Source organism: Muscardinus avellanarius, assembly GCF_963383645.1.
Source record: "Muscardinus avellanarius genome assembly, chromosome: 22".
Classification (NCBI taxonomy): domain Eukaryota; kingdom Metazoa; phylum Chordata; class Mammalia; order Rodentia; family Gliridae; genus Muscardinus; species Muscardinus avellanarius.
Window position 1 is genome coordinate 225,001 of NC_137808.1, and position 27,377 is coordinate 252,377.

Sequence of the window (27,377 nt, forward strand, 5' to 3'; positions counted from 1 at the left end):
GGTACTACTGGGGGTGGAACCCAGAGGCTTTCTACCCCCAGGCTATACTCCCAGACCTATCTTATATTTTACTTGGAAACAAGGTCTCACTAAGTTGCCGAGAGCCTCACTAAGTAGCTGAGGCTGGCTTCGAACCTGCGCGATCCTCCTGTCTCAGCCTCCCAAGCGCGGGGATGACAAGCGTGCGCCACCACGCCCGGCTGTCATGGGGGATCCTGTACCATGCAAGTCCTGAGGGTACTATGGTGCTGGAGACTAAACCCAGGGGGATTCTACCTCTAGGTTACACTCCCAGCCCTACTTTTATCCTTTAATTTGAGACAAGGGCTCACTAAGTTACAGAGGGCCTCACTAAGTAGCTGAGGCTGGCCGCGAAACTGCAATCCTCCTGTCTCAGCCTCCCAGGTACTGGAATTACAAACATGTGCCACTACACTCGGCTACAAGGAGCCATCTTCTAAAAGATTCTGCCACCTCTGATAGCACCACAGGCTGGGGACCAAACCTTCAACACATGGGCCTTTGGGAGACACTGAGAATCAAACCATAAAGCCATAACATAGACTTGAGAATCAAAGCCATAACGAAGATGGGTGCAGGGGCCTCAGCGGCGCCTCAGGCAACCTGGGGGTGGCCATGATGGCAGGAAGCGCCTGTGCTACAAGATAGGCGGCGGGAGACACAGGCGAGGGAGGAGGCACCTGGGAGGGGCCGCCGGCTCCTGGCTCCTCTCAGGGGAGCTGGTATTTAGCTTGAAAGGTCCCCCACGCATCTGGAAAGCAGTCTTATTATCAATAAGACTGCTTCCTTTCAGAACAGGGGCTATTTTTAAATCTTTCTTACTTTTCTTTTTCCTCCCTCCCTCTATTCCTCCACCTACATCCTTTGTGCAACTCGGCGTAGGAGAAAGGCAGAGGCCAGACACATGAGGGGTGGGGACGAGCTGGCCTCAGCCTCCCAGCTGGCTGTGGATGCACGAAGGACCACAGCAGCCAGCGGGCAGAACCCGCGCAGGGGAGAGAAGAGCCAGCTGGCTGCAAAGGCGGCTGGAGGGAGCTGCTATGGAGCCGCCTGTGTGGGTCACCCCTCTTCAGGATTCCCATAGGGCTTGGCCGGTAACTTCAGGCAAGTGCTACAGAGAGATAAAAGAGGTTTTGTTTTGTTTTGTTTTTTGTTTTATTGCTGGGGAAAGAACCCAGAGGCTGTCTACCCCCAAGCTCTATTTTTTCTTTTTTTACCTTGAAACAGGGTCTCACTGAGTGGCAAAGGGCCTCACTAAGTAACTGAGGCTGGCCTCAAACCTATAATCCTCCTGTCTCAGCCTCCCAAATACTGGGATTGCAAGCGTGCGCCACCACACCTGGCTTACACTCACTTCTTATAGTGTCCATCAACACCCCTTGCCCTTACGACTCCTTCACAGTCGAGGAAAACGAGGCCCACGGGCCTGAGGTTATTAGAATCCAGGCTTGCCTTGATGCAAACTTAACAGTTCTACACCGTTTCCTCCAAAAAGCCAGGGGAAAAGCTCTACATTTCCACAGACCCAAGAAAGTATCCTTTCAACTGCCCTGCCCTGGCAGTTTCTGGATGCAGCCTGGGTCCACTGCCTCAGAGAGGTCCCTCGGCCTCGCGGGGACAGGCAGGTCCCTTCCCGGTTCCTCTCCTCCTTCCCGGCCCCGATGCCCACGATCCTCCGGCCTTTCTCCGAATGGTCCCTTACCTTGTGGGTGAGACCGGGGTCTCTCGGCGCGCTGTCTTCCTCCCCTGAAGTCCCCTGCTCTTCGTCTGATATGAGATCCTCTCTGGGGGCTGCTGTTGAGATGGGACAGACCTTGTAGGGCTCCGTGTAGGCACTGGAAGAGGAAGGGAAGAGAATTAGACGTGCTTGTTTGGCAGAGGTGATGCGGACCGGCCAGGGGCCCTATGGATGCCATGAGCTGTTAGCAACAAGTGTTCTGTATGCAAAGCTGTGTCCCCAGGAGTCAAAATGAAGGAGCCCCAGCACGGCTCCCTCCCCCAGCCCCAGCCTTACCGGCCTCTGTTTAGTGCTCAGACTCTGCTTCCTCAGGCCTCTGCACACACCAAGAGGCCTGTGACCCTGTCAGGCATAAGGCATGTCACAGTGCTCAAAGAAAGGTTCAAAAATTTACTCTCAGCCAGACGTGGTGGTGCACGCTTGAAATCCCAGTACTTGGGAGGCTGAGACGGGAGGATCATGGTTCGCGGCCAACCTCAGCTACTTAGTGAGGCCCTTTGCAACTCAGTGAGACCCTGTTCTAATTTTAAACTGGGCGTGGTGACACATGCTTGTAATCCCCATGCTTGGGAGGCTGAGACAGGAGGATCGCGCAGGTTCGAAGCCAGCCTCAGCTACTTAGTGAGGCTCTCAGCAACTTAGTGAGACCCTGTTTCCAAATAAAATAGAAAATAAGTCTGGGAGTATAGCCCAGAGGTAGGAAAGCCCCTGGGTTCCACCCCATTACCACCAAAAAAAAAACTTCTTTTTTTTTTTTTTTTGGTGGTACTGGGGTTCCTGGAAGCCCTTCTACCTCCGGGCTACACTCCCAGACCTATTTTTACATTTTTATTTGGAAACAGGGTCTCCTAAGCCAGCGCGCGCGGCTGGCTTCGAACCTGTGCAATCCTGTCTCTGCCTCCCAAGCGCGGGGATTACAAGCGTGCGCCACCACGCCCGGCAAAGCTTCTGTTTTAAAATAAAGAATAAAAATAGACCTGGGGATAGAGCTCAAAGGTAGAATACCCCTGGGTTCCATCCCAGTACTGCAAAAAAAAAAAAAAATTTCCTCTCAAGGTCAGAGATGTCCAGTGTGACCAGCCTGGGGCCTAGACTGGCCTGGTCAGGCATCGGGGTCAGTGCTAGGGCTCGAATAAGGAGTGTAATTAGGTAAAGGAAGCTGGGACTGTGTGTCCCGTCCCCGCCACTGGTCACAGCACGGGTGAGACACAAGGACAATGATCCCAGGCACCGGCTTGGTGGGCACCGCGAGGACTGCAGCTTAGAGCCGTGTGGGACTCAGCTCTGTACAGCTGCAGCTGTGACGCAGGCATTCTCCGTAATGGATGAAGCCATTAGCACATGCATCAAATTTTAGGCGGCAGGTCAGATACTGGTGAAGACGAGACAGGTCTTTATGTGAACAGCCGACACAAGATCAGACCTTGAGTTCCAGGCCAGAGGCGCCACCATCACAAGAGCTTCCTTCCCCTGCCCCCTCTGCACACAGCACAGTGACTATTCAACAGCAGAGATCCGGGCTCCTCTCCTGCTCGACACCCTGCAATGGCAATGTGGCCCAGACCACGTCTCACAAAACTGAGATTATAGGCATGTCCCCCCACAGCCGGCTTTAAATTCTTATCTAATGTTTATCACTGCTTACTGACAATGCCAAGATAAACACTGGATGATGGCTGGGTGGGAAGAGAGAAGGGGGCTTCCATTTCCTGGGCTGGCTGAGCCCACTGGAGCCCGGCCCTGCCTGGTTGGACAAGTCACGGCGGCCGCCGACGGGACATGACGGGGTGGGGCGCGGCCACAGCTGTGCCCTTCTCACACAGGTACAGACGCTGTTCTAACCCCAGGCTGAGCCGCCACCCGACCTGATACGCAGCAGACAACCCTTCTGGCCACACCTCTCTTCTTCCTTTCCAAAGATGACTTTTTGGCTTTTTCTTTCAAATTATAAGAGCAAACAAAATGTTACTTTGCAGCAAAACGTACACATGGCAGCGGGTTCACACAGAAGGACCTCTCCCCGGGTCATCCACACTGCCCTCAGCGGGTCCCCAGGTGAGAAATCTCAACTAATCAGCAGAGCTCAGCGTCCACGCAGGACGGTGACACGCGGTGGGGCACCACCCTCCACAGCCCACCCGTGCCAACCTATAATCCTCCGTGCCCCGCTCTCCCTCGGGGACGGAGGCCCACATCAGGCCCCAGCGGGAGCGCAGGATGCTTGGTCTGGGATAACCCATGATGGGAGTGGGGTGCGGGGCTACTGAGCCTCTGATCCTCATCTCCACAGAGAAGGTGAGAGCCAGGCCTTTCCTCGGATGTGTTGGGGAGAGAACAGGATTCCCAGCCATGCCTGGAGGGCAGCTAACCAAAGCCTGAACATCCCCTGCACGGCTGCTGGCTGAGTGTCCATCGCTAACCACCTTTCTTTTACTGTTTCTTCTTTTTTTTTGAACCTAGGGCATTCTACCTCCGAGCTATACCCCCAGCCCTATTTTTTATTCTTTATTTTGAAACAGGGTCTCACTGAGTTGCAGAGGGCCTCACTAAGTAGCTGAGGCTGTCTGCAAACCGCGATCCTCCCGTCTCAGTCTCCCAAATGCTGGGATGACAAGCGTGCGCCATCACGCCCGGCTTCCACCCGCCTTTTTACCAGAGCCTCTGGACCAGCCATCTCCTCCCCAGATGTCCATGACAGCTGCTCTCCCCTTCTCTCTAAATTCACCCTGCCTGCCCTCCAATCTGTTCTCCACCCGTCAGCCAGCAACCGGCTCAAAACCCACTCTGATCTGTGGTCCTCTTGATTCAAACTCTTCAGAGACAGACAAGCTGGTGTTTGCAGGATTGGACCCAACAGCTCCGCCTGTCCAGCAGGGCTCTGCGTGGCCGGGGTCGATCTGGCTGCTGCAGGGATGTCTCCCTGGCCCCACAGAACCTGGGGTCTCTGCCTCCAGCCAAGCTGTGGGCTGGCTTTCACTGAGCAGAACCCAGGGTGACACTGGGCATGCAGGGTGTCATGGAAGCCAAACTCCCAGAGAGGGGGAAAAGGCGGGGCCAGAATCACATGGTAAATCCGGCCAACACTCACAGCCTCTGAGGACACAGCAGCCCCATCGGAGGGACCTGGAAACTGAAGCCAGCCATATCTGTCCAAGCACTGAGGGTCAGTCTCAGGTTGCAGGGGTAAAAGAAGCTTTCCTTCTGTTGCTGTCCTTCCTTCCTTTCTTTCTTTCTTTCTTTCTTTCTTTCTTTCTTTCTATTTTTTATTTTTTGAAGTACTGGGGATAGAACCCAAGGGCATTCTACCTTTGAGCTACACCCTCAGCCCTATTTTTTATTCTTTATTACTAAGTAGCTGAGGCTGGCTTCGAACCTGCGCGACCCTCCTGTCTCCGCCTCCCAAGCGCAGGGATTACAAGCGTGCGCCACCACGCCCGGCTATTCTTTATTTTGAAACCAGGTCTCACTGAGTTGCAGAGGGCCTCACTAATTAACTGAGGCTGCCCACAAATCGTGATCCTCCTGTCTCAGCCTCCCAAATGCTGGGATTACAACTGTGTGCCACCATGCCCAGCATTTTTTTTGGGGGTGGTGGTGGTGGTGGTACTGGGGTTCCTGGAAGCCCTTCTACCTCCGGGCTACACTCCCAGACCTATTTCATATTTTTATTTGGAAACAGGTTCTCTTAAGCCAGCGCGGCTGGCTTCGAACCTGCGCGATCCTCCTGTCTCCGCCTCCCCAGCGCGGGGATGACAAGCGTGCCCACCGCGCCCGGCCGGCTCACACTCTTCCATGAGAATGTCTGATTGCACATTCTGGCATCACCACTTACAAGCAAGGATTAACCTCACCAGACCCCAGCGCACAAGGCTGCTGGGAGCACTGGACCAGTTGAATGAGGCAAAACACTTAAGGCAGAGCGTTTAAGGCTAATGTGAAATCATGCAAAAACAACCCATGGTACCTAGCACGTAGGAACTGAATGGGTGTTGGCTCCCCGCTCCCCTGGCCTTTCTTGACTTAGCGCTGGCCAAACCAGAGTCACACCACGGTCCTCACTGGCTGGCCCTCACTGTCGACAGAATTCCACCATCATACTGGCTTTTTATGCCCAACTCTGTGTGTGTGTGTGTGTGTCTGTGTGTGTGTGGGGTACTGGGGATGGACCCCAGGGGCATTCTACCTCCAAGCTACACCCCCACCCTATTTTTTAATTCTTTATATTCTGAAGCAGGGTCTCACAAAGCTGTCCAGGGCCTCACTAAGTAGCTGAGATTGTCCACAAACTATGATCCTCCTTTATTCTCAGCCTCCTAAATGCTGGGATTACAATTATGCGCCACCACACCTGGTGTTCGGTGATCATACGGTTTTCTTACACTTAACTCATATATATATAAATTTTTTTTTTTTTTTTTTTTTTTTTGGTACTGGGGATGAAACCCAGGAGCATTCTACCTCTGAGCTATACCCTCGGCTCTGTTTTTTAATTCTCTATTTTAAAACAAGGTCTCACTAGCTGGGAGTGGTGGCGCACACTTGTAATCCCCGCGCTTGGGAGGCTGAGACGGGAGGATCGCACAGGTTGGAAGCCAGCCTCAGCTACTTAGTGAGGCGCTCAGCAACTTAGTGAGACCCTGTTTCCAAATATAATATAAAATAGATCTGGGAGTATAGCCTGGAGGTAGAAAGCCTCTGGGTTCCAATCCTGGTACCACAAAAATATATAAATAAATATGTAAGTAAGTAAGTAAATAAATAAATAAACAGGGTCTCACTAAGTTGCAGACGACCTTGCTAAGTAGCTGAGTCTGTCCACAAACCACGATCCCCCTGCCTCAGCCTGCCATGTAATGGGCTTACAAGAATGCACACCGCCGGGCGTGGTGGCGCACGCTTGTCATCCCCGCACTTGGGAGGCGGAGACAGGAGGATCGCGCAGGTTCGAAGCCAGCCGCGCTGGCTTAGGAGACCCTGTTTCCAAGTAAAAATGTAAAAATAGGTCTGGGAGTGTTGCCCGGAGGTAGAAGGGCTTCCAGGAACCCCAGTACCACCAAAAAAAAAAAAAAAAAGAATGCACACCACACCCGGCTTTGAGTCATTTGGTCTCATCCTAAGGAAGACCCGTGGAGTCACAACATGTATTCTTCCAGTGCATTTAAAAAAAAAAAAAAAAAAAAGGACATAACTATTAAGCCGAAATAGTCTGCTTGGCTAAAATTATCTTGATCCCCACTGGAAATGTACAGACCTCACAGATAGACCTGGTCAGTGTGCGTGCGTGCGTGTGTGTGTGTGGGTGTGTGTGTGTGGGTGTGGGTGGGTGTGTGCGCGTGCGCACCCCTGGAGACTGATCCCAGGGGCGTTCTACCGCTGAGCTACACCCCCAGCTCTATTGTTTTTGTTATTTTTTTGAAACAGGTCTCCCTAAATTGCAGAAGGCCTCACTAAGTTGCTGAGGCTGGCCTTGAACCTGGAATCCTTCTGTCTCAGCCTCCCAGGCACTGGGATTACAAGCATGGGCCACTACGCCCAGTGAGACCTAGACACTCCCTTTTATTTTTTTATTTTGGTGGTACTGGGGATGGAACCCAAGGGCTTTCTACCTCCAAGCTACACTCCCAGACCTATTTTTTGTTGTTGTTGCTCTGGTTTTTTTGTTTGTTTGTTTGTTTTTTGTTTTTGTTTTTGTGGTACTGGGGTTCCTAGAAACCCTTCTACCTCCGTGCTACACTCCCAGACCCATTTTTATCTTTTTATTTGGAAACAGGGTTTCTTAAGTCAGCGAGGCTGGCTTCGAACCTCTGCAATCCTCCTGTCTCAGCCTCCCAAGCACGGTGATTACAAGTGTGCGCCACCACGCCCAGTCTCCCAGACCTATTTTATATTTTATTTGGAAACAGGGTCTCACTGAGTTGCTGAGAGCCTCGCTAAGTAGCTGAGGCTGGCTTTGAACCTGTGCAATCCTCAGACCTGGACACTTCTAACTCACTAGTCACCTGTCCTTCACCCAACCTCAGGCACAGTCAGATGTGGGGCCGGAGCTGACGGCCCTCTTTTGACTATATTTCTTTGTCTGGCTCCTGTTTTCTAGAGGGAACAGGCCAGAGGAAGTCAGAGGCAAGGACTGAGGTGCGCTGGCAAAATTTCTGGCCCATTTATTTCACGGTGGCACTAAAGGACTGTGTGCATTAACACATGGCAGTAATAAACTGCCATTAAAAATATGCTTTCGCAGCATGGGAGAGCACGTCTAATCCAATGCCTTTGCAGAGTCGATGACAGAGCTGTTGGACATTAGTCATCAATTAAATATCTCGATCAAGCATGCGAGTGCTAAGACCGGAAGCGTCCACGTAACTGCCCTCGCTGACCCTGGCAATCACCACCGGGGCGACCTTCAAGAGGATGAGAGAGACTCCTCTGAGAAGTGTTTTCTCGGGCTGGGGGTGCAGCTCCGTGGTAGAGCACTGTCTAGCGTGCACAAGGCGCTGGGTTCCACCCAGCACAGTAAGGGAAGGCGGGAGGAAAACATTTCCTTAACAATCTCTTTGCAGATGTGCCCTCAGACTCTGGCAGAACCTCTATCCTGGGTGAGTGATCACTTCCTGCTTTGAGGAAACAGGCCTAGCCCATTTATATACCCATCCGTTTCTCCCCATGGCCAAGAGAATCCTTTACTCGGCATGTTCTAAGAAAACCTACAGAGCTACATTGTTGTTGTTGTACATGGTACTAAGGCAGAATCCGGGGGCATCCTACCTCTGAGCTATGCCCTCAGCCCTATTTATTTTTATTCACTAGGTCTCGCTAGGTTGATGAGAGTCTCACTATTTGCTGAGCCTGTTCTTGAACCTGCGATCCTCCTGTCCAGCCTCCCAAGTACTGGAATTACAAGCCTGTGCCAATGGTGGCACAGCTTTGGAATAAGTATTTTTTAGCTATCTGGTACCTGTTTGGGTTTTTTTCACTTACTCTAAAAAAAAAAAAAAAATCTGAGCCAGGTGTGGTGGTACACACTTGTTTCCCAATAAGAAATTTTTAAAAAATGGAGTTTGAGTTGGAGGTATGGCTTGGAGGTAGAATGCCTCTGGGCTCATTCCTCAGTACTAAAAAAAAAAAATTACTATTCAGAGCCGTCTGTATTCCACAGACTCTGTACAATAGGTGCTGAGGTTACAGTGATGAGCAAAGAGACATAATTCTACAGCCTCCCTAGTCAAAATGTCCATTATGATCATAATAGATGGAGGTGTGTCTTCTCTGGGTGGATTATTTGAGCATACCAAAACATTACACATAAGGAAGCCCTCTGACCCAGCCACCACCCATCTAAATAGTCCCATTTATGAACTCATGCTTCTACTTACCTGCACACCAATCCATCCATCCATTCATCTATCTATCCATTCATCCATCTATCCATCCATCCATTCATCCATATCCATCCATTCGTCCATCTATCCATCCATTCATCCACCCATCTATCCATCAATCCACCCATCCATCCATCCATCCATCCATTGACCCATCCATCCATCTACCCATTCATTCATCATCCATCTACCCATTCATCCACCCACCCACCCATCCACCCATTCATCCACCCATCCATGTACCTATTCATTCGTCCATCCATCTACCCTTTTATTCACCCATCTATCCACACATTCATCTATCCATCTACTGACCCATTCATTCATCATCCATCTACCCACCCATTCATCCATTCATCCAGCCACCACATTCACCCACCCCTCATTCATTCTTTCCCTTGTCCACACACCCACCCATCATCTCTCCTACTTCCCCTCTACTCAGCCCTCACCCATGCGCCCACCTGGCCCTCCATCCACTTCCTCAGGCTTCGGATCATCCATCCTTCTATCCAGCTATTCAATAAGTACACACTAGCACCTACTTCACGGGGTAATGCATGCGGATTCAGAAGTAACTAGAATCCTCTCTCTGGCCTCAAGAAGTGTACAATGCTGGTTAAGAGGGTGGTGGCGCACGCCTGTAATCCCTGTACCCGGGAGGCTGAAACAGGAGGAGCACAGGTTCAGGGCCAGCCTCAGCAAGTACTGAGACTCTCATCAACCTAGTGAGACCCTGTTTCCAAATAAGAAATAAAATCAGACTGGAGGTGTAGCTCAAAGGTAGAATGCCTCTGGGTTTAATGGCCAGTACCATACACACAAAAAGAAAGAAAGAAAAGAAAAGAAAAGAGAGGAAGGAAGGAAGGAAGGAAGGAAGGAAGGAAGGCAGGCAGGCAGGCAGGCAGGCAGGCGGGCAAATTCAGATTAGCCCACTTGGCCAGAACACCAGCTCCATCACTTCAAGCAAGTTGCTTAATTTTTACATGCCTCGGCTTTTTTTTTTTTTTTTCCACCTGTACAACACAGGTGGGATGGTAACACAGGTTATCTAGAGAATTAATCAAAACAAGCCAGGCACTGCGGTGCACACCTGTAATCCCAGTACTTGGGAGGCTGAGACGGGAGGATCCCAGGTTCGTTCGAGGCCAGCCTCAGCAAATTAGCCAGACCCTCGGCAACTTAGAAGGACCCTGTTTCTAAGTAAAAAAATCAAAAGAACTGGAGGTGTAGCTCGGAGGGAGAAGGCCCCTGGGTTCCATCCCTAGGAACAGAAACAAACAAAACAATTCAACCCAGGCGCTCTCACGACACAGAGAAGGTATCGCTGGATGTGAGTGGGCTGGCCTTTTGCACAGCCTGGCCACATCTAATGGGGTGTGCGCAGAAGATCAGCCCGTTACCATGGTAATGATGCTGACAGCGCCTCCCAGCGGCAGCTGGCTCCTCCCCCTTCTATCTTTGGCTGATGCCGAAGTCCTTCAGGACCAATCAGAAGCCCCGCGTCAGCCAAGCAGTGATGCGCGCTGTGTTTAGCTGTAAACTGCAAGCGACTGTGTGTGTTTCCTGGGGAAGCCAGTGAGAAGATGATGGAGGAGGCCCCTTCACGGCCAGCCAGGCGGAGGGCCAGTTCCTGACTAGCTTCCACCAAGCTGTGTCCTTAAAGGAAACGGAAGTTAAAGCTGCCCGGAGCTCATTACCTTACACGACCCACCAGATGAGCCTGACTCTCCAGCAGCCCAGAGTCATAAAAAAGACACGTGTCTCCATGCGGGAAGAGGAGCCCAATACGGTCCAACTCTTGACCATTAAGTTCTGTCCTATGTGACACTCTTTAGGAGCCAAACTCCTGAACATGGCCAAAAGGGTCTAATAACTCATTAAAAAAAAGGAATGCTTTCCCTCTTGGGAACTTCTCAGCGAGAGCTGAGACCCAAGTCGCGTCCCCGCGTGATGGAATATGTCGTTGGCTCCGTCTAGTCGGGCTGGGAGCTTGCTGCAGCTTGCCAGCCCAGAGGGGAGGGGAGAGGGTCTGCAGGTTGCGCGCTGCGGGAGCTGGAAAGGTGAAGAAGGGGAAGACAAGCCAGCGAGTCCAGAGAATCCCAGTCAGCCTGGTGCAGAGGTACACACCTGTAATCCAGTACTAGGGAGGCTGAGACAGGAGGATCGCAGGTTCGAGGCCAGCTTCAGCAACTTAGGGAGGCTCTCAGCAATGAAGCAAGACCCTGTTTCCCAATAAAAGATAAAATAAGGCTTTGGGAGCCCAGCGTGGTGGCGCACCTTTGTAATCCCAGCATTTGGGAGGCTGAGACAGGAGGACTGCAGTTCACAGGCAGCCTCAGCTACTTAGTGAGGCCCTTTGTAACTCAATGAGACCCTGTTTCAAAATAAAGAATAAAAAATAAGGCCAGGGCCGGGCGTGGTGGCGCACACTTGTAATCCCCGCGCTTGGGAGGCGGAGACAGGAGGATCGCGCAGGTTCGAAGCCAGCCGCGCGCGCTGGCTTAAGAGACCCTGTTTCCAAATAAAAAATATATTAAAAAAAAAATAGGTCTGGGAGTGTAGCCCGGAGGTAGAAGGGCTTCCAGGAACCCCAGTACCACAAAAAAAAAAAAATAATAATAATAATAATAATAAGAAGAAGAAGAAGAAGAAGAAGAAGAAGAAGACGGCGGCGGCCGGGGGCATAGCTTGAAGGTAGAATGCCCCTGGATTCCATCCCTAGTAAGTTTAAAAAAAAACCCAGCCCCTCCCTCAAAGGGACATTGAGCGCTTTTGGGGGACAGATGTTATCTGGGGATAAGGCAGAGATCCCTGGAGAAATAGGAGCTCAACGCTCACCCTCTGCACCCCCTGGACTCTGTGCCTACCTCGCTGGGCCTCGGTGTTCACATCTGTAAAATGGACCCGCGAGATGGACTGATGGGTGCCGGCCCAGAACACCTCCAGACGTGCAGCTGTGTGTGGCGCCCCGGCTGCCCACCTCCCCGCGGCGCTGAGAGCCCCGGCCGCCTGTGGTCTCCTTGTGCTGCAGACGCCCCGCCTGGCTGCTCTTGGCGGGAGCACATCGCAGGCCAGCGTCAGCCAGGGGAGAGCCTCGCAGCAGTTCCTGGAAACAGCTCCAAGGAGTGGCTTTTCAGAGCCCTTGGTTTCCAGTCTCCCCTATTCAAAGCGATGGTGTGTCCTCACTCCCTGGTCCGTGATACCTTCCCAAACTCAGAACCAGGGCCTAGCAGGCTACCCTGTTCTTGTAAATGAGGAGGTGAGATTCGCAGATCTAGCTCCCCGTCCTAAGCAAGCACTGCCGTTGCCCCCCCACTTCAAGAAAAAAAGAGAAACATAACTGTAACTGCAAAGGTTTGGTTTTCAGATAATCAAATTAGATTCAGAGGTCTAGGGAAATAAAAATGAATACTTTATTATTATTTTATTGTTAAATAAAATTAATAATAAAACTCTGTGTGTGTGTGTGTGTGTGTGTGTGCGTGTGTGTGGTAATGGGGATTGAACCTAGAGGTATTCTACCTCTGAGCTACACCCCAGCCCTATTTTATTTTTTACTTTGAAACAGGGTCTCACTCGCTTGCAGAGGGCCTCATGAGGTTGCTGAGGCTGGCTGCCAACCTGCGATCCTCCTATCTTAGCCTCCCAAGTACTGGGATTACAGGCGTGCACCACCACGCCTGGCAAAACTTAAACTTTTAAGAGATCTGCAGAGGCCTTATTCAGTGATAGAATATAAAGTGGTAATAAACAAAAAAAAAATCATAAGCCAGAGCCCTAAGCTTACCAGGTCTATGATATCTCAGGCTCCAGCCTTGGGAGCCACAAGTGGCCTGCTCTACCTTGGATACATGTTCTCAAGGCCCATGTGCCAAAGGCCTGGTCCCCGGGGTGGCATTAGTGGCAGGTGATGGAGCCTTTAAGAGGCGGGGCCTACTGGGAGGGAGTTAGGTCATTGGGAGTGTGTTCTTGAAGGGAACCGTGGAACCGCGGTCTCTTTCTTCTCTGTCCTCTGCTTCCTGGCCACGAAGTGAGCATTTTTGTTCCACTGAGCAAGCACTCCCCACCGTGATACGCTGCCTCATCACAAGCCCAAAAGCAACGGGGCCAATCCGCCACGGCCCGGGGCCGAATGAACCTTTTCTCTCGGTAAGCTGATTACCCCAGATGTCTTGTTACAGTGCCGGAACGCCGACTCACCCACAGCCCCAGGCTAACTCGGGGCAGCAGGGCAGGGGTCTGCATTTCTGGCCCTTAGCAGCAGCCACACTGTTGTCACGTGTGTCTAGCTATGACCACCGCCTGGAACGCTTTGGCCTCCTCTGGGGGGGGCCGGCGGAGGGCGGCGGCCAAGGGTACAAGTTTTAGAATCTGACTGCCTAAGTCCACACCCAGCTCTGCCGCTTTCCAACCCAATGACCCTAGATAAAACTGCCTAACCCCCGGCCTCGGTTTCCTTTTCTACAAAATGCAGATGATAACGAGAGTTCCGTGCCCGGGGCTCTGTGAGGGGAGGTGAGATGCCCAAGCCAGGCATATGAGCCGCTCTGCCCCGTGCTTGGCAGTTCCAGCCGACCACAGTGGGAGCTGACGGCCAGGCCGTATTAATCAGGCAGACCTCCCGAGTGTCCGCAGGCCTAGCTTAGACTCTCGTCTTGCTGTGTGACATCGGGTCAGTCTCTTTCCCTCCCTGGGTTTCAGTGTCCTCGCCTAAAAAATGAGAGACCTTTTCACGGCGCCGTTCCGTGGTTTTGATGTCGAACGCTGAGGAAGTTTGTTCCAACGATTCCTGCCCCATCTCTGATATCTCTCTGTCCATTGTACGCAACCAAACCGAAAACTCACTGGCCTGCGCACACATCTGTAATTGCCACCTCTGTGCCCCGCCCAAGAATGTTCCAGAAGTCCTGCTCCCTTTGCTCTTTACCCAGATCTCAAGCAGGCGCCGCCTCTTCTGGGAAACCTTCTCCACTTCTCTGTTATAATTTATATTTGCGACTATGGTTGTTTATGCTGCTATGGTGGTCAGCGGGAATCACGGGCGTGTTAGGCGGATTTTCATCATTGTGTAAAACGCCCGAGAAGAGCAAGTGAGAGGAGAAGAGACTGATTTGGGACATGGTTGTGCAGAGGCTGCAGCCCATGGGCAGTGGCGGAAGGTGTGGGTGGGGGAAAACTGCTACGCTCATGGCAGCCAGGGAGGAGGGAGGGAGGGAGGGAGGGAGAGAAGAGGAGGAGGAGGAGGAGGAGAAGAGAGCAGGAGGAGGGGGAGGAGAGGAAAGGGGGAGAGAAAAAGAGGGAGAGGAGGAGGAGGAGGAGGAAGAGAAGGAGGAGGAGGAGAAGGAGGAGGAGGAGGAGGAGGAAGAGAAGGAGGAGGAGGAGGAGAAGAAGAAGAAGAGGAGGAGGAGGAGGAAGAGAAGGAGGAGGAGGAGGAGGAGGAGGAGGAGAAGGAGGAGGAGGAGGAGGAGAAGGAGGAAGAGAGAAAGGAGGAGAGAAGAGGAAGAAAAAGAGGAGGAAGGGGAGAAAAAAAGGAGAGAGGAGAGAGAGAGAAGGGGAGAGAGTAAGAAGAAGAAAGAAGGAAGAGGAGAAGAAGGAGGAGGAGAAGGGAGAGAAGAGAGAAGAAGAGCAGCAAAAGAGAAAGAGGAGAAAGAGGAGACAGCAGAGAAAAAGAAGAAAAACAGAGAAAGAGGAGATGAAAAAGAGGAAGAGGGGGAGGAAGAGAAGAAAAGGAGGAGGAGGAGGAAGTGCCAGAGACAAGAGACGGCCCTCCAGGCCACACCCCCAATGGCCTACTTTCTTCAGCCAGCTGTCAATGGATTGATCCATTGATGGGGCAAAGCCTTGTGCCCCAATCACTTCCCAAAGCCCTGGCTCTGAACCTTGCTGCAAAAGGACTAAGCCTTCAACCCAAGAGCTTTGGAAGTCACTCCACATTCAAACCATAGCAACAGACCTGCGATACATCTCTGAGTGCTCCATGAGTGGTTCACTGTAGGTACCCGGCCAACACGTGCTGAATGACACGTTGGCCGGGTACCCTCCTCCCTTCCACTGCAGCAGTTTCTCTGTCCTAGCAGGTAGATTGACCTAGCTTCCCAACAACCCCTTGCTGAGGGTCCTTCTCTCCATCCACTTGTATGATATAGTGCCTGGCACATTTGGGAGGTCCCTGGCACTTTTGTCTGAAATAGGATCAGCACAGAATGAAGAACACAGAGGCGGCCCATCTTCATGGATAGACACCTGCTTTCCTAACTAGGCCACTGTGTGTGGGGGGGGGAGGGGTAGGAATTGAATTTAGGGTCATTCTATCTCCAAGCCACATCTCCAGCCCTATTTTTATTTTTTATTTTGAAACAGGGTCTCACTAAATTGCTAAGGCCAGTTTAGGCCACGCTTTTATATAACTTCAAATATGGCTTGGGCGTGAGTGGACACTGAGAGGTTGGAGGTGGAGACTGCCTCACCTCAGCAGCATGGGCTGCACAGCTGTGGACCCGAGCGGCCCAGAGCCAGAGGAAATGTGGACACATCTCTCCCCTGTCATCTGTGATCTGGGCTTCAGAGTAACCCAGACCACAGGGGAAGCAGGAAGGACAGGGCGGGGCACTACGCTGGCCTCGGGCAGCTGGAGAGGACGCTGGGGCTGGAGGTTCACGGAGGACACTAATTTTACAACAGCAAGCTACATCTGAAGTGCCAGGAGCTGAGAGTGGGGTAGCTCGTGGTTTCCAAGCACGGTGCTCTGAAAACCAAACCCCTGCTCCCCCTCCTCCCGTCCACTGCAGCAGCAGCAGCAGCAGCTGACTCCAAGCCAAGCGCTCTCTCAAATTCATCCTGCCACTGTGTCCTGCAGGGATCCACATCTCCACTCTACAGACACGGGAAACCCGGAGCTCCCATCTGAGCGCAGCTCACTTGGCTTCGGAGCCCACACTTCCAGGAGCCACTGACACGGAGCACGGAGCTCAGCACCTCACAGGCGCCACCCCGCCTGTCCCCCCAGCCACCCAGTGTGGCGGTGAGCACACCATTACCCCTGCTCTTTATTCTTTTTATGATACTGGGGATGGAACCCAGGGGCATTCTACCTCCGAGCTATACCTCCAGCCTTATTTTATTTTTATTCTGAAACAGGGTCTTGCTACTTGCTGATGCTGTCCCCAAACAAGCAATCCTCCTGTCTCAGCCTCCCAAGGACTGGGACCACAGGTGTGCGCCACCATGCTCGGATACCCCCATTGTTGTTACCCCATTTTTCAGCTGGGGAAACTGAGGCTCTGTGAGCTTCAATGACTTTGCCCGCGGTCCCCTCTGCGATTCCCATTTGACCGGCCTGTCTCTCTCAGACGTGGCCCAAGCAGTCCTTGGGACCGTTCCTCTGACTTATCAGTTCACCTGTGGCTGCTGTTCCCATTTCTCAGAGGAAAAAACTGAGCTAGGGGATTTGCTCAAGGTGACTCAGGATGCAAAGAAAAAAAAAAGACTTACACGCACATCATTTTTTGTGTGTATGGTACTGGGGATCGAACTCACGGGCAATCTATCTCCCAGCTACACCCTAGCTCTAATTTTTATTCTTTGTTTGGAAACAAGGTCTCACTACGTTGCAGAGGGCCTTAGTAGCTGAGGCTGTCCGCGAACCGCGATCCTCCTGTCTCAGCCTCCCAAATGCTGGGATGACAAGTGTGCGCCTCCACGCCTAGCTAACAAATGCCGATTTCTGAGCCACAAACCAGACCCAGTGAATCACGGTCTCTTCTGGGGGCAGAACCTAGAACAGGGCATGGTGAGAGCTGAGGACTGCTGCAGGTAAATGGGTGGGATGCGGGTTCAAGTCCCAGCTCCCCTTGCAGCCCAGGCTCTTTTCTGGATCCCACCAGCTAGGTGGAGACCAGGATCCCTTCCCTCCAACTTATGGGATGGCTGTAAGGACCAAAGAAAGTTTAAAAGGTCTTGGCCCGCACAGGTATTAGAACCCAAGTGCCCCGTATCCCCTGAACCCACTAACCCAGTGCTTTGCACATGGACACCGTAACTGTAAGAGGGGCCGGCGGTGAGCAAGTCAACAGTGTGAGGTGGGCCCACAGGTGGCCAGAGTCACCCCTCCAAGGCTGCGTGGCTCTCATGGGGCAGAGCTACAGAGGGACTGGCTCAGTGGGGCCCCAAGAGCTTCACATGAGGGCAGCAGACAGCCTGCTCCGAGACCGTAAGACCAAAAGAAAAGACCACAGTATGGCGGGCGAACATGGCCCCGGAGCCTCCGCATCCCAAGCTAAACCCCCACCTTAGCGATACAAGGGACGCCTCCGAGCCTCCATCCTCGCACGTACGAGGATGCCTCCAACCTGCAGGGACGCGGGGGGGTCTGGTGCTAATAGTCCTGGGGTGACTCTGTCGTATAAAAAGCTCACTATTTATGGAGGGCCAAGAAGTGTGCTAAGTTTGGGCAGGCGGGCGGGACCCCTTTCTTTTATCCGGAGCCACGCTCTAAAAACGAAAATCAATAAAAATCCATCCAGATGGCAACCACGAGAACAAAAGACAACCCGATTTAGAGGCGTCTCTTTTTCTGGAAGGAAGATCAACCAGTCAACTCTCCAAATTTTTAAATTGAGAACAAGACACACGGGGCTTCGTTTGATAAATATAACGAATGCTGAGAAAACCTGTGGCGTTCATGTTTTCTATTTCTATCTCTATTTCCACTCCAGAGGCCTCGCTGGAGCCATCCCTCTCAGAGAAGACACGACGACACAACACAGGACTTGTGTTGACACCCTCCCCTGTCATTCACCCGCCATCGCCCATCCTCGTACCCACATCAGTATCACAGACAAGACACTTGTAGGGGTCTCCAGGAAGGAGGTTAAGTAGGTCCATTCTCCTTAGGAGTTTATGGACTAGCCGGAAACTAAAACACAGGAACATAAAACCCACGGCCACAAAACTGGAGATGCGGAGTTTTAGATGCCGTGCAAAAAGGGTGAGGAAATTCAGAGGATATCAGAGACACCACTAACTGCCAAAGAATACAACAAAAGCCGGGCGTGGCGGCGCACGCTTGTCATCCCAGCATTCGGGAGGCTGAGACAAGAGGATCACGGTTCGAGGACAGCCTCGGCTACTTAGCAAGGCCCTCTGCAACTCAGTGTGACCCTGTTTCAAAATTTTAAAAGGACTAACATATAGGGATGTTGGGCATGACGTATGGAATCCCAATACTGGGGAGGTTAGGAGAGGAGGGTCACAGGTTTGAGGCCAGCCTCAGCAACTTAGCAAGACCCTGTTTCCAAATAAACTATAAAAAGGGCTGGGGGTATAGCTTGGAGGTTGAACACCCCAGGTTCAACCCTTGGTACAACAACAACAACAACAACAACAAACCACAGCTAAAGATGCCAGGAGAAGGTGGTACTTTACTTAGGGTGGGCCCAACTGTGCCCGGGAAGGACCCAGGCAGGATGTGCACACAGAAACGAGGTGGGGGGATAAGGTCAGGGGTCAGTAACCGGGTCAGCTGGTCTGTGCAGCTGTGCCCTGAGGTCGGGGAGCCCTTCAAAGTTCCTGGTCCCACGGTCCTTCTCGTGCGGAGCAGTGAGGGACGCGGGGGTGGCCCTGCATCTGGGTCTAAGGAGAAGCTCCCCTGGGTGCTGGTGGAGGGCCCGAGGGCTGGTTTGAGGACAGCTTGGCATTGCAGCGTGGGGGTGGGTTGTTGCAGGCGAGTTGGAGCTGCCCAAGCCCGGGCGCCTTTCCAGGACTGACGCTCTCCCTGCTAAGTGCGGGGCCAGGCCGAGGCGGGAGCCAAACATCTGGATTCCAGCAGCTGCCTGTGTTCTCTTTGGCAAGAAAAAAATATAGACGGCAACAGGCAGGGCGTGGTGGTGCATGCCCAGTACTTGAGAGGCTGAGATGAGAGGACTGTAGGCTCGAGGTCAGCCTCAGCGATTGTGTGTGTGTGTGTGTGTGTGTGTGTGTTCCTGAGGCTTGAACTCAGGAGCATTCTACCTCCAAACCACACCCCAGCCCAATTTTATTTTTTATTTATCTTTTATTTTTTATTTATTTATTTATTTATTTATTTATTTATTTGGTGGTATTGGGGGTGAAACCCAGAGGCTTTCTACCTCCAGGCTATACTCCCAAACCTATTTTATATTTTATATGGAAACAGGGTCTCGCTAAGTTGCCGAGAGTCTCACTAAGCAGCTGAGGCTGGCTTCGAACCTGTGCGATCCTCCCAAGCGCGGGGATGACAAGCGTGCGCCGCCATGCCCGGCTTTTTTTTTTTTTTTTTTTTTTGAAACAGGGTCTTGTTAAGTTGCTGAGGGTCTCGTGAGGCTGTGATCGTCCTGTCCCAGCCTCCCAGGCACTGGGATTATAAGGGTGCACCACCACAGTCAGCCAGCCTCGACAATTTAGCATGACACTGTTTACAAATAAAAAATAAAATAGGGCTGGGGGTATAGCTTGGAGGTAGAATGCTCCTGGGTTTAATTTCTAGAACGGAAAGGGAGAGGGAGGGAGGGAGGGAGGGAGAGAGGGAGAGAGAGAGAGAGAGAGAGAGAGAGGGAGAGAAAGAAGAAGAGGAGGAGGAGGAGGAGGAGGGAAAGGGAGGGGAAGAAATGGCCCAGGATCCCTGCCCACTGGGGAGTGGGTGGGAGCTTCTTCTAAGCCCCTGGGGAGCAGCAGGGGTGTTCTGGGACAGACAGCCCTCGGTCACACTGTCTAGCAATGGACACTTCCTTCTGCTCTCAGAAAGGACACCTGCCTAGGTGTCCTTTATAGATACAGCACAGGGGATACTTGTCAGTCCTACTCGTGATTTTTCCTGTATCTCTTCTGAGATCTTATCCTTAAAAATAAAAATAAAAATAGCCGGGCGTGGAGGCGCACGCTTGTCATCCCCGCGCTTGGGAGGCGGAGACAGGAGGATCGCGCAGGTTCGAAGCCAGCCGCGGCTGGCTTAAGAGACCCTGTTTCCAAAAATAAAAAAGTATAAAATAGGTCTGGGAGTGTAGCCCAGAGGTAGAAGGGCTTCCAGGAACCCCAGTACCACATAAATAAATAAATAAATAAATAAATAAATAAATAAATAAATAAATAAATAAATAAAATAACTACGTCTGCTCCTTAACTAAGCCTAGTGGTCCGCTTCCTTCCTCCAGGAATTCTGTCTGTGTCTCAGGGTCTTGTGAATTAGTTATTCACATGTAGCCCTCCGTCGCCCCGCACAAACCTTAGCAGAAAAACACTGACAGGCCCCAGTGAAGCAGGGCGTGGTGGCACACTCTAGTAATAATCCCAGTACTTGGGAGGCTGAGACAGGAGGATCGCAGGTTCAGAGCCAGGAGGATCGCAGGTTCAAAGCCAGCCTCAGCAGTAGAGTGAGGATCTCAGAAACCTAGTGAGAGCCTGTTTCCAAATAAAGAAATCGAAAAAAATTGGGATGGGTGTGTAGCTTGGAGGCAGAATGCCTCTAGGTTCAATCCCCAGTACCCGAAACAAATAAAAAAAAAACAGCCCCGGTGTTCCCTGAGCATGGGTCACCTTGAGGGTGTTGGGAAAGGGCCGCGGAGGGCACCACGGGGGACAGCATCTCATGAGTGGGACCCACTCTCTGCTCCCCACCATGACCCCTCACTGCCCCTTCCCCATCCCAGGGGCCCGACGAGCCGGCCCAGGAGGTCCCCGGTGCCGCAGCCTTTCCTGATGGCACTCTGTCAACGGTGACCCTCCGTGAACCCCACAATCTCTCCTGTGGAAACAGACCCCAAGGCTGGAGAGCTTAACCACACACAGGCACACCTGCCTATTTTTTGCGAAACAGCAAAATCTCGCCGTGAGTGCACACTGTAAATACACAAGGAAAGCCCTGGGTCTAAGGGGCACGGTGAATGCAGTGACATCTGCCTTAATAGCGGGGTGTCCTCTGAGAAACGTGTCGTGGGGTACACGTAGGAAGTCAGCTTAACATGGCATGTGGTTTACAGATAACTCGTGTGTGTGTGTGTGTGTGTGTGTGTGTGTGTGTGTGTGTGTGTTACTAGGGATTGAACCCAGGGACATTCTACCTCTGAGTTACAAACCCAGCACCAGCCCCTTTTAATTTTTTATATTTATTACTATTTATTTATTAATTACTAAATTATTTATGACTATTTATGTATTACTAAATTATTTATGACTATTTATGTATTACTAAATATTTATTACTGTTTATGCATTACTAAATATTTATTACTGTTTATGTATTACTAAAATGTTTACTATTTATTACTAAATTATTTATTACTATTTATTTACTACTAAATTATTTATTACTATTTATTACTAAATTATTTATTACTATTTATTTATTACTATTTACTTATTACTGTTATTTATTTATTACTATTTTATTTATTTATTACTAAATTTATTTATTTGTGCTAGGGGTGGAACCCAGTAGCATTTGACCTCCGAGCTACACCCCCAGCTCTATCTTGTTATTCTTTATTTTGAAACAGGGTCTCACTGAGTTGGGGAGGGTCTCACTAAGTAGCTGAGGCCGGCCTCGAACCACGATCTTCCCATCTCAGCCTCCCAAATGCTGGGATGACAAGCGTGCGCCACCACGCTAGGCTTTTATTTTTTATTTTTTATTATTTATTTATTTATTTATTTATTTATTTATTTATTTATTTATTGGTGGTACTGGGGTTCCTGGAAGCCCTTCTACCTCTGGGCTACACTCCCAGACCTATTTTCTGTATTTTTGAAACAGGGTCTCTTAAACCAGCGCGGCTGGCCTCGATCCTCTTGCCTCTGCCTCCCAAGCGCAGGGATGACAAGCGTGCGCCACCACGCTAGGCTTTTATTTTTTATTTCGAAACAGGGTCTCGCTTTGTTGCTGCTCAAAAGGCTCACTAAGTAGCTGAGGCCGGCCTCGAACCTGCCTCCCAAGGACTAGGATTTCACATGCCTGGCTACAAACCTTTTTCTTTTTTTTCTTACAGAAGGAGTACACTCTAAAAGCCCAGCCTACGGCCTAGTAAATCTGTAAAGCAGTCTGTACTGACTCACGCCCAGCATTGTGCATGCTACTGGGCTGGATGTGCTGTGTATTCAGAGGCCTGATGACGCGCAGCCTGTTTACCAAATAAGTCAGCAATGCGCTGCGCTGTGATGCTACCACATCACTAAGATGTGGCCAGGTGATGAGGAACTTTTCAGATTTTTTTCTTTTTTGGTGGTACTGGGGTTCCTGGAAACCCTTCTACCTCCGGGCTACACTCCCAGACCTATTTTTTTTTATATATATATTTTTTATTTGGAAACAGGGTCTCCTAAGCCAGCGCGGCTGGATCCGAACCTGCGCGATCCTCCTGTCTCAGCCTCCCGAGCGCTGGGATTACAAGCGTGCCCACCGCGCCCAGCTTATATTTTTATTTGGAAACAGGGTCTCCTAAGCCAGCGCGGCTGGATCCGAACCTGCGCGATCCTCCTGTCTCCGCCTCCCAAGAGCGGGGATGACAAGCGTGCGCCACCACGCCTGGCTTCTTTTTTTTTTTATGGAACCCTGGGGCATTCTACCTCTGAGCTACACCCTCAGCCCTATTTTTATTCCTTATTTTTGAAACAGGGTCTCACTGACTTGTGGAGGGCCTCGCTAAGTAGCTGAGGCTGGCCGCGAACCGCGATCCTCCTGCCTCAGCCTCCCAAGTACTGGGATGAGGAGCGTGCGACGCCACGCCCGGCTCTACAGTATGGAAAACAGGATCGGGGTTGTGGAGGCAGGGGATTCAGATGAGATTTGTTGAACAGATTCTTGTGACATAAAGAGACTGCTGGGGACCTTGGGGTGGAAGGAATGTATTTCACATTGAGAACGGATGTGAATCTTTGGGGTTCAGAAGGTTTTCTGTAGTGGGAAGAATAATGTGCCTGCACTCTAATCCAGCAATGAATACAGATTTTGCATTGCAGGACAAAAGGGATTCTGTAGGATGTACTTGAGGTTATGGGTGTTATGGTGGGGAGATTATCTGGATTAGTCCTGGCTAACCACACATGGGTCTTTAGAAGCAGAGAACTAGCTGGGCATGGTGGTGTACATTTGTAATTCCAGTCCTTGGGAGGCTGAGCCAGGAGGATCGAAGTTCACAGCCAGTCCCGGTTCCTTAGTGAGGTCCTCTGCAACTTAATGAGACCCTGTTTCAAAATAAAGAATAAAATAACACGCCGGGCGTGGTGGCGCATACTTGTCATCCCAGCATTTGGGAGGCTGAGACGGAAGGATCGTGGTTCGAGGCCAGCCTCAGCTACTTAGCGAGGCCCTCTGCAACTCAGTGAGATCCTGTTTCAAAATAAAGAATAAAAAATAGGGCTGGGGGTGTAACTCGAAGGTCGAATGCCCCTGGGTTCCATCCCCGGTACCACAAAAAAAGAAAAAAGAAAGAAAGAAAAAACAATAGGGCCGAGGGTGTAGCTCGGAGGTGGAATGCCCCTGGGTTCCATCCCTCAGTTACACACACACACAGAGAAATCAGTGAACGCTCCATGTAGCCAGACACAGTAGTACAAAGGGCTGGGGAATAACTTGGAGGTAGAACACCCCTCGTACCAAAACAAAGCCCGTGTGTGTGCGTGTGCGTGCGTTAGAGATACTAGGAACGGAACCCAGGAGCCTTCTCCTCTGGGCTACACCCTCAGACCTGTTATATATTTTTTATTTGGAAAAAGGGTCTCACTAAGTTGCAGAGGGCCTCACTAAGTAGCCGAGGCTGGCCTCGAACTGTGATCCTCCTGTCTCAGCCTCCCAAGTACTGAGATGCCTAGTGGGCGCCACCACACCGGGCCAAACCTTCATTTCGTAAATGGGGAAACTGAGGCCCACAAATTACAATACAGAAAAAAAAACCCCAGTAAGTGATGGGGAGCCACGGGAGCCCGGTGTAGAACGGGGCCTCTCCTGGGCCAGATCCTGCTCCTAGAGGGAGACCCGGGGCTCTCAGCATCACCGCACAGTGGAGACACAACACGCACCTTTGCGAATGGCTGCAACCGTCGCTTCAGAGGCAATGCACCGCACAGAGCCTGCGCAGATGCCCAGCCCGCGGGCATCTCTGTGAGAGGACAGTTTGCCTAGCCATGACTTTAGAAACAATGAGCCAGAGAGAAAAGGAAGGGCCGGGGTAGGTTCTGAAAGGCCACACAGTCTAGGGGAAGCTGGTCCTGGGCCAAGGGCACGAGCACACTCCCAAAACGGCCCCTAGTTCTGAGGGGCCTGTGCAGAGGCGGTTACTCTACGCCCGCCCCGCACCCTGAGATCAGGGGCCGTGAAGAAGGGGCCCCTCAGAACTGAGGGCGGTGCTCAGTTACCCCCGGAGAGGAAGCTCTGCAGCTCTGAAGGGCCACCACGCCGGCTATCCATCCATCCTTCCTTCCTTCCTTCCTTTTTTTTTTTTTTTTTTTTTTGGTGGTACTGGGGTTCCTGGAAGCCCTTCTATCTCCGGGCTACACTCCCAGACCTATTTTATATTTTTATTTGGAAAGAGAGTCTCTTAAACCAGCGAGGCTGGCTTCGAACCTGTGCGATCCTCCTGTCTCCGCCTTCCAAGCATATTCTTTTTTTTTTTTTTTTGGTGGTACTGGGGTTCCTGGAAGCCCTTCTACCTCCGGGCTACACTCCCAGACCTATTTTATATTTTTTTATTTGGAAACAGGGTCTCTTAAACCAGCGAGGCTGGCTTCGAACCCGTGCGATCCTCCTGTCTCCGCCTTCCAAGCATATTCTTTTTTTTTTTGGTGGTACTGGGGTTCCTGGAAGCCCTTCTATCTCCGGGCTACACTCCCAGACCTATTTTTACATTTTTATTTGGAAACAGGGTCTCCTAAGCCAGTGCGCGCGGCTGGCTTCGAACCTGCGCGATCCTCCTATCTCTGCCTCCCAAGCGCGGGGATGACAAGCGTGCGCCACCACGCCCGGCAAAGCAAGCATATTCTTTCTTTCTTAATTAGTTTATTTTTTTCTGTACTGGGGATAGAACCCAGGGGCATTCTACCTCCAAGCTACACCCCCAGCTCTATTTTTTTTATTATTCTTTATTTTTACTCTATTTATTTATTTATTTATTTATTTATTTATTTATTTTGGTACTGGGGACTGAGCCCGGGGGCATTCTACCTCCGGGCTATATCCCTAGGTCCTATTTTTTTATTCTGTATTTTGAAACCGGGTCTCACTGAGTTGCGGAGGGCCTCACTAAGTAGCTGAGGCTGGCCATGAACCGCGATCCTCCGGTCTCAGCCTCCAGAATGCTGGGATGACAAGTGTGCGCCGCCACGCCCAGTTTTTTATTCTTTTATTTTGAAATAGGGTCTCACTAAGTCGTAGAGGGAGTCACTAAGTAGCTGAAGCTGTCTGCGAACCTGCGATCCTCCTGTCTCGTCCTCCCAAATACTGGGATGACAAGCGTGCGCCATGCCCGGCTTTCCCTCCGCTTACACTTTGCGAACTCACACTTGCCCTTCCATCCTGTCTGAAGTGTCTACCTCGGCGGCTCCTATGCTGCCAGAATATTGGTCATTTTCTTTTTCTTTTTCTTTCTTTCTTTCTTTCTTTCTTTCTTTCTTTTTCTTTTTTTTCTTTTTTTTTCTTTTTTTTTTTGTAGTACAAGGGAGGAAACTTAGGGGCATTCTTCCTCCAAGCTACACCCCCAGCCCAATTTTTTGGTCTTCATTTGGAAACAGGGTCTCACTGAGTTGCAAAGGGCCTCACTGAGTAGCTGAGGCTGGCCGCAAAACCATGGTCCTCCCGTCTCAGCCTCCCAGATGCTGGATTCAAAGTCATGTCTCATCAGCCCCAACAGCCCTGCCCTCCTTGGAGCCCCAGTGTGGGGGGCAAATCTGTGACTCCCGCTCCGGGTTCTGCGGGGCCTGCGGGCGGTACTGGGTCTGCGGCGCATTCCTCTCTCGGTACTGGGTCTGAGGCGCATTCCTCTCTCGAGCGGGAAGCCTCTGTCTCTTGCATTCAACTATCCACTTTGAATTGTGAGCGGCAGCTTGGCGGATGGCAAAGCCAGGTGCCAGCACGTTTCGGTCCCTTCCCGGGGGTCTCAGGTTTGTAGAGGGGTTTAGACAGGCCAGGGGAAAGCCCAATCCTCCCTCCCTCGAGGCCGAGGCAGGGAGGCAGGCTATGAAGAGGTCTCTCGGCTCACACGAGGCTGGATGGAGGCCCCCGGGACTGGGGAGGCTCCTCAAGGCGCACGCCAAGCAGCGGCCTGAACTCCTGATCCCCACTGGGCCACAGGCTTGGTGTTGCTCTCCACCTGGCCTTGAACTCTGGCCTCGGGCCTGCTGTGTGGACCAAGAACCTCCCTGGAAACCAGATGGAACATCTACAAGGAACATCAGAACAAACCCCTCAAGCCAGGATTCAGGAGGCTGAGCCCGGAGGATCGCGGTTCACGGACAGCCTCAGCTACTTAGTGAGGCCCTCCGCAACTCAGCGAGACCCTGTTTCAAAATAAAATAATAAGCCGGGCGTGGTGGCGCACGCTTGGAATCCCAGCATTCGGGGAGGCTGAGACAGGAGGATCGCGGTTCGAGGACAGCCTCAGCTACTTAATGAGGCCCTCTGCAACTCAGTGAGACCCTGTTTCCAAATAAAGAATAAAAAATAGGGCTAGGGGTGTAGCTCGGAGGTAGAATGCCCCTGGATTCCATCCCTAGTACCATACACACAAAAAAATTGTTAATAAAATAAAAGAATAAAAAATAGGTCTGGGGGTGTAGCTCGGAGGTAAAATGCTCCTGGGTCCTGTCCCCAGTACTGAATAAAGAAAGAAAAAAAAGAACCCCCCTCAAAAAAAGAACAAACCCCCCCAACACACAGCATGATGTCACGCTCTCTCCTCCCATTATCATTTCAAGTGAGACCTGGCAGAGGAAACCCCAAGGTCTCAGGTGACGGCCACTTGTCCGGCCATGCAGTCCTAGACCCTGGTCTCAGGGCCTGCGGGCGCTGGCTTCCCCAAACCCCCAACCTCATGGAGGGCTTGCCCAGATCATATGCCTGCTTCCAATTGTGCTGGTTTTGGGAAATGACTTCAAAATGTTTTTGAAAATAGCTTTGGTATTAATGTGCCAGCATTGGAAAATGGCATCAATTTTTTATTTATTTATTTATTTTTTTTGCAAGTCTAGGGATGGAACCCAGGGGCATTCCACCTCCGAGCTACACCCCCTGCCCTGTT

General features: G+C 51.3%; 1 protein-coding gene across 1 annotated transcript in view; it reads right to left on the reverse strand.

Annotated features, from left to right (window-relative positions):
* FGD5 (FYVE, RhoGEF and PH domain containing 5) overlaps positions 1–27,377 on the reverse strand; it is a gene marked incomplete at its 3' end in the record, with an annotated part of 144,002 nt that overhangs the window by 47,938 nt on the left and 68,687 nt on the right. Inside the window, exon 3 of the mRNA XM_080718145.1 lies at positions 1,724–1,856. Coding sequence (XP_080574271.1) covers positions 1,724–1,856 — 133 coding nt within the window. The remainder of the gene's footprint in view (positions 1–1,723; positions 1,857–27,377) is intronic.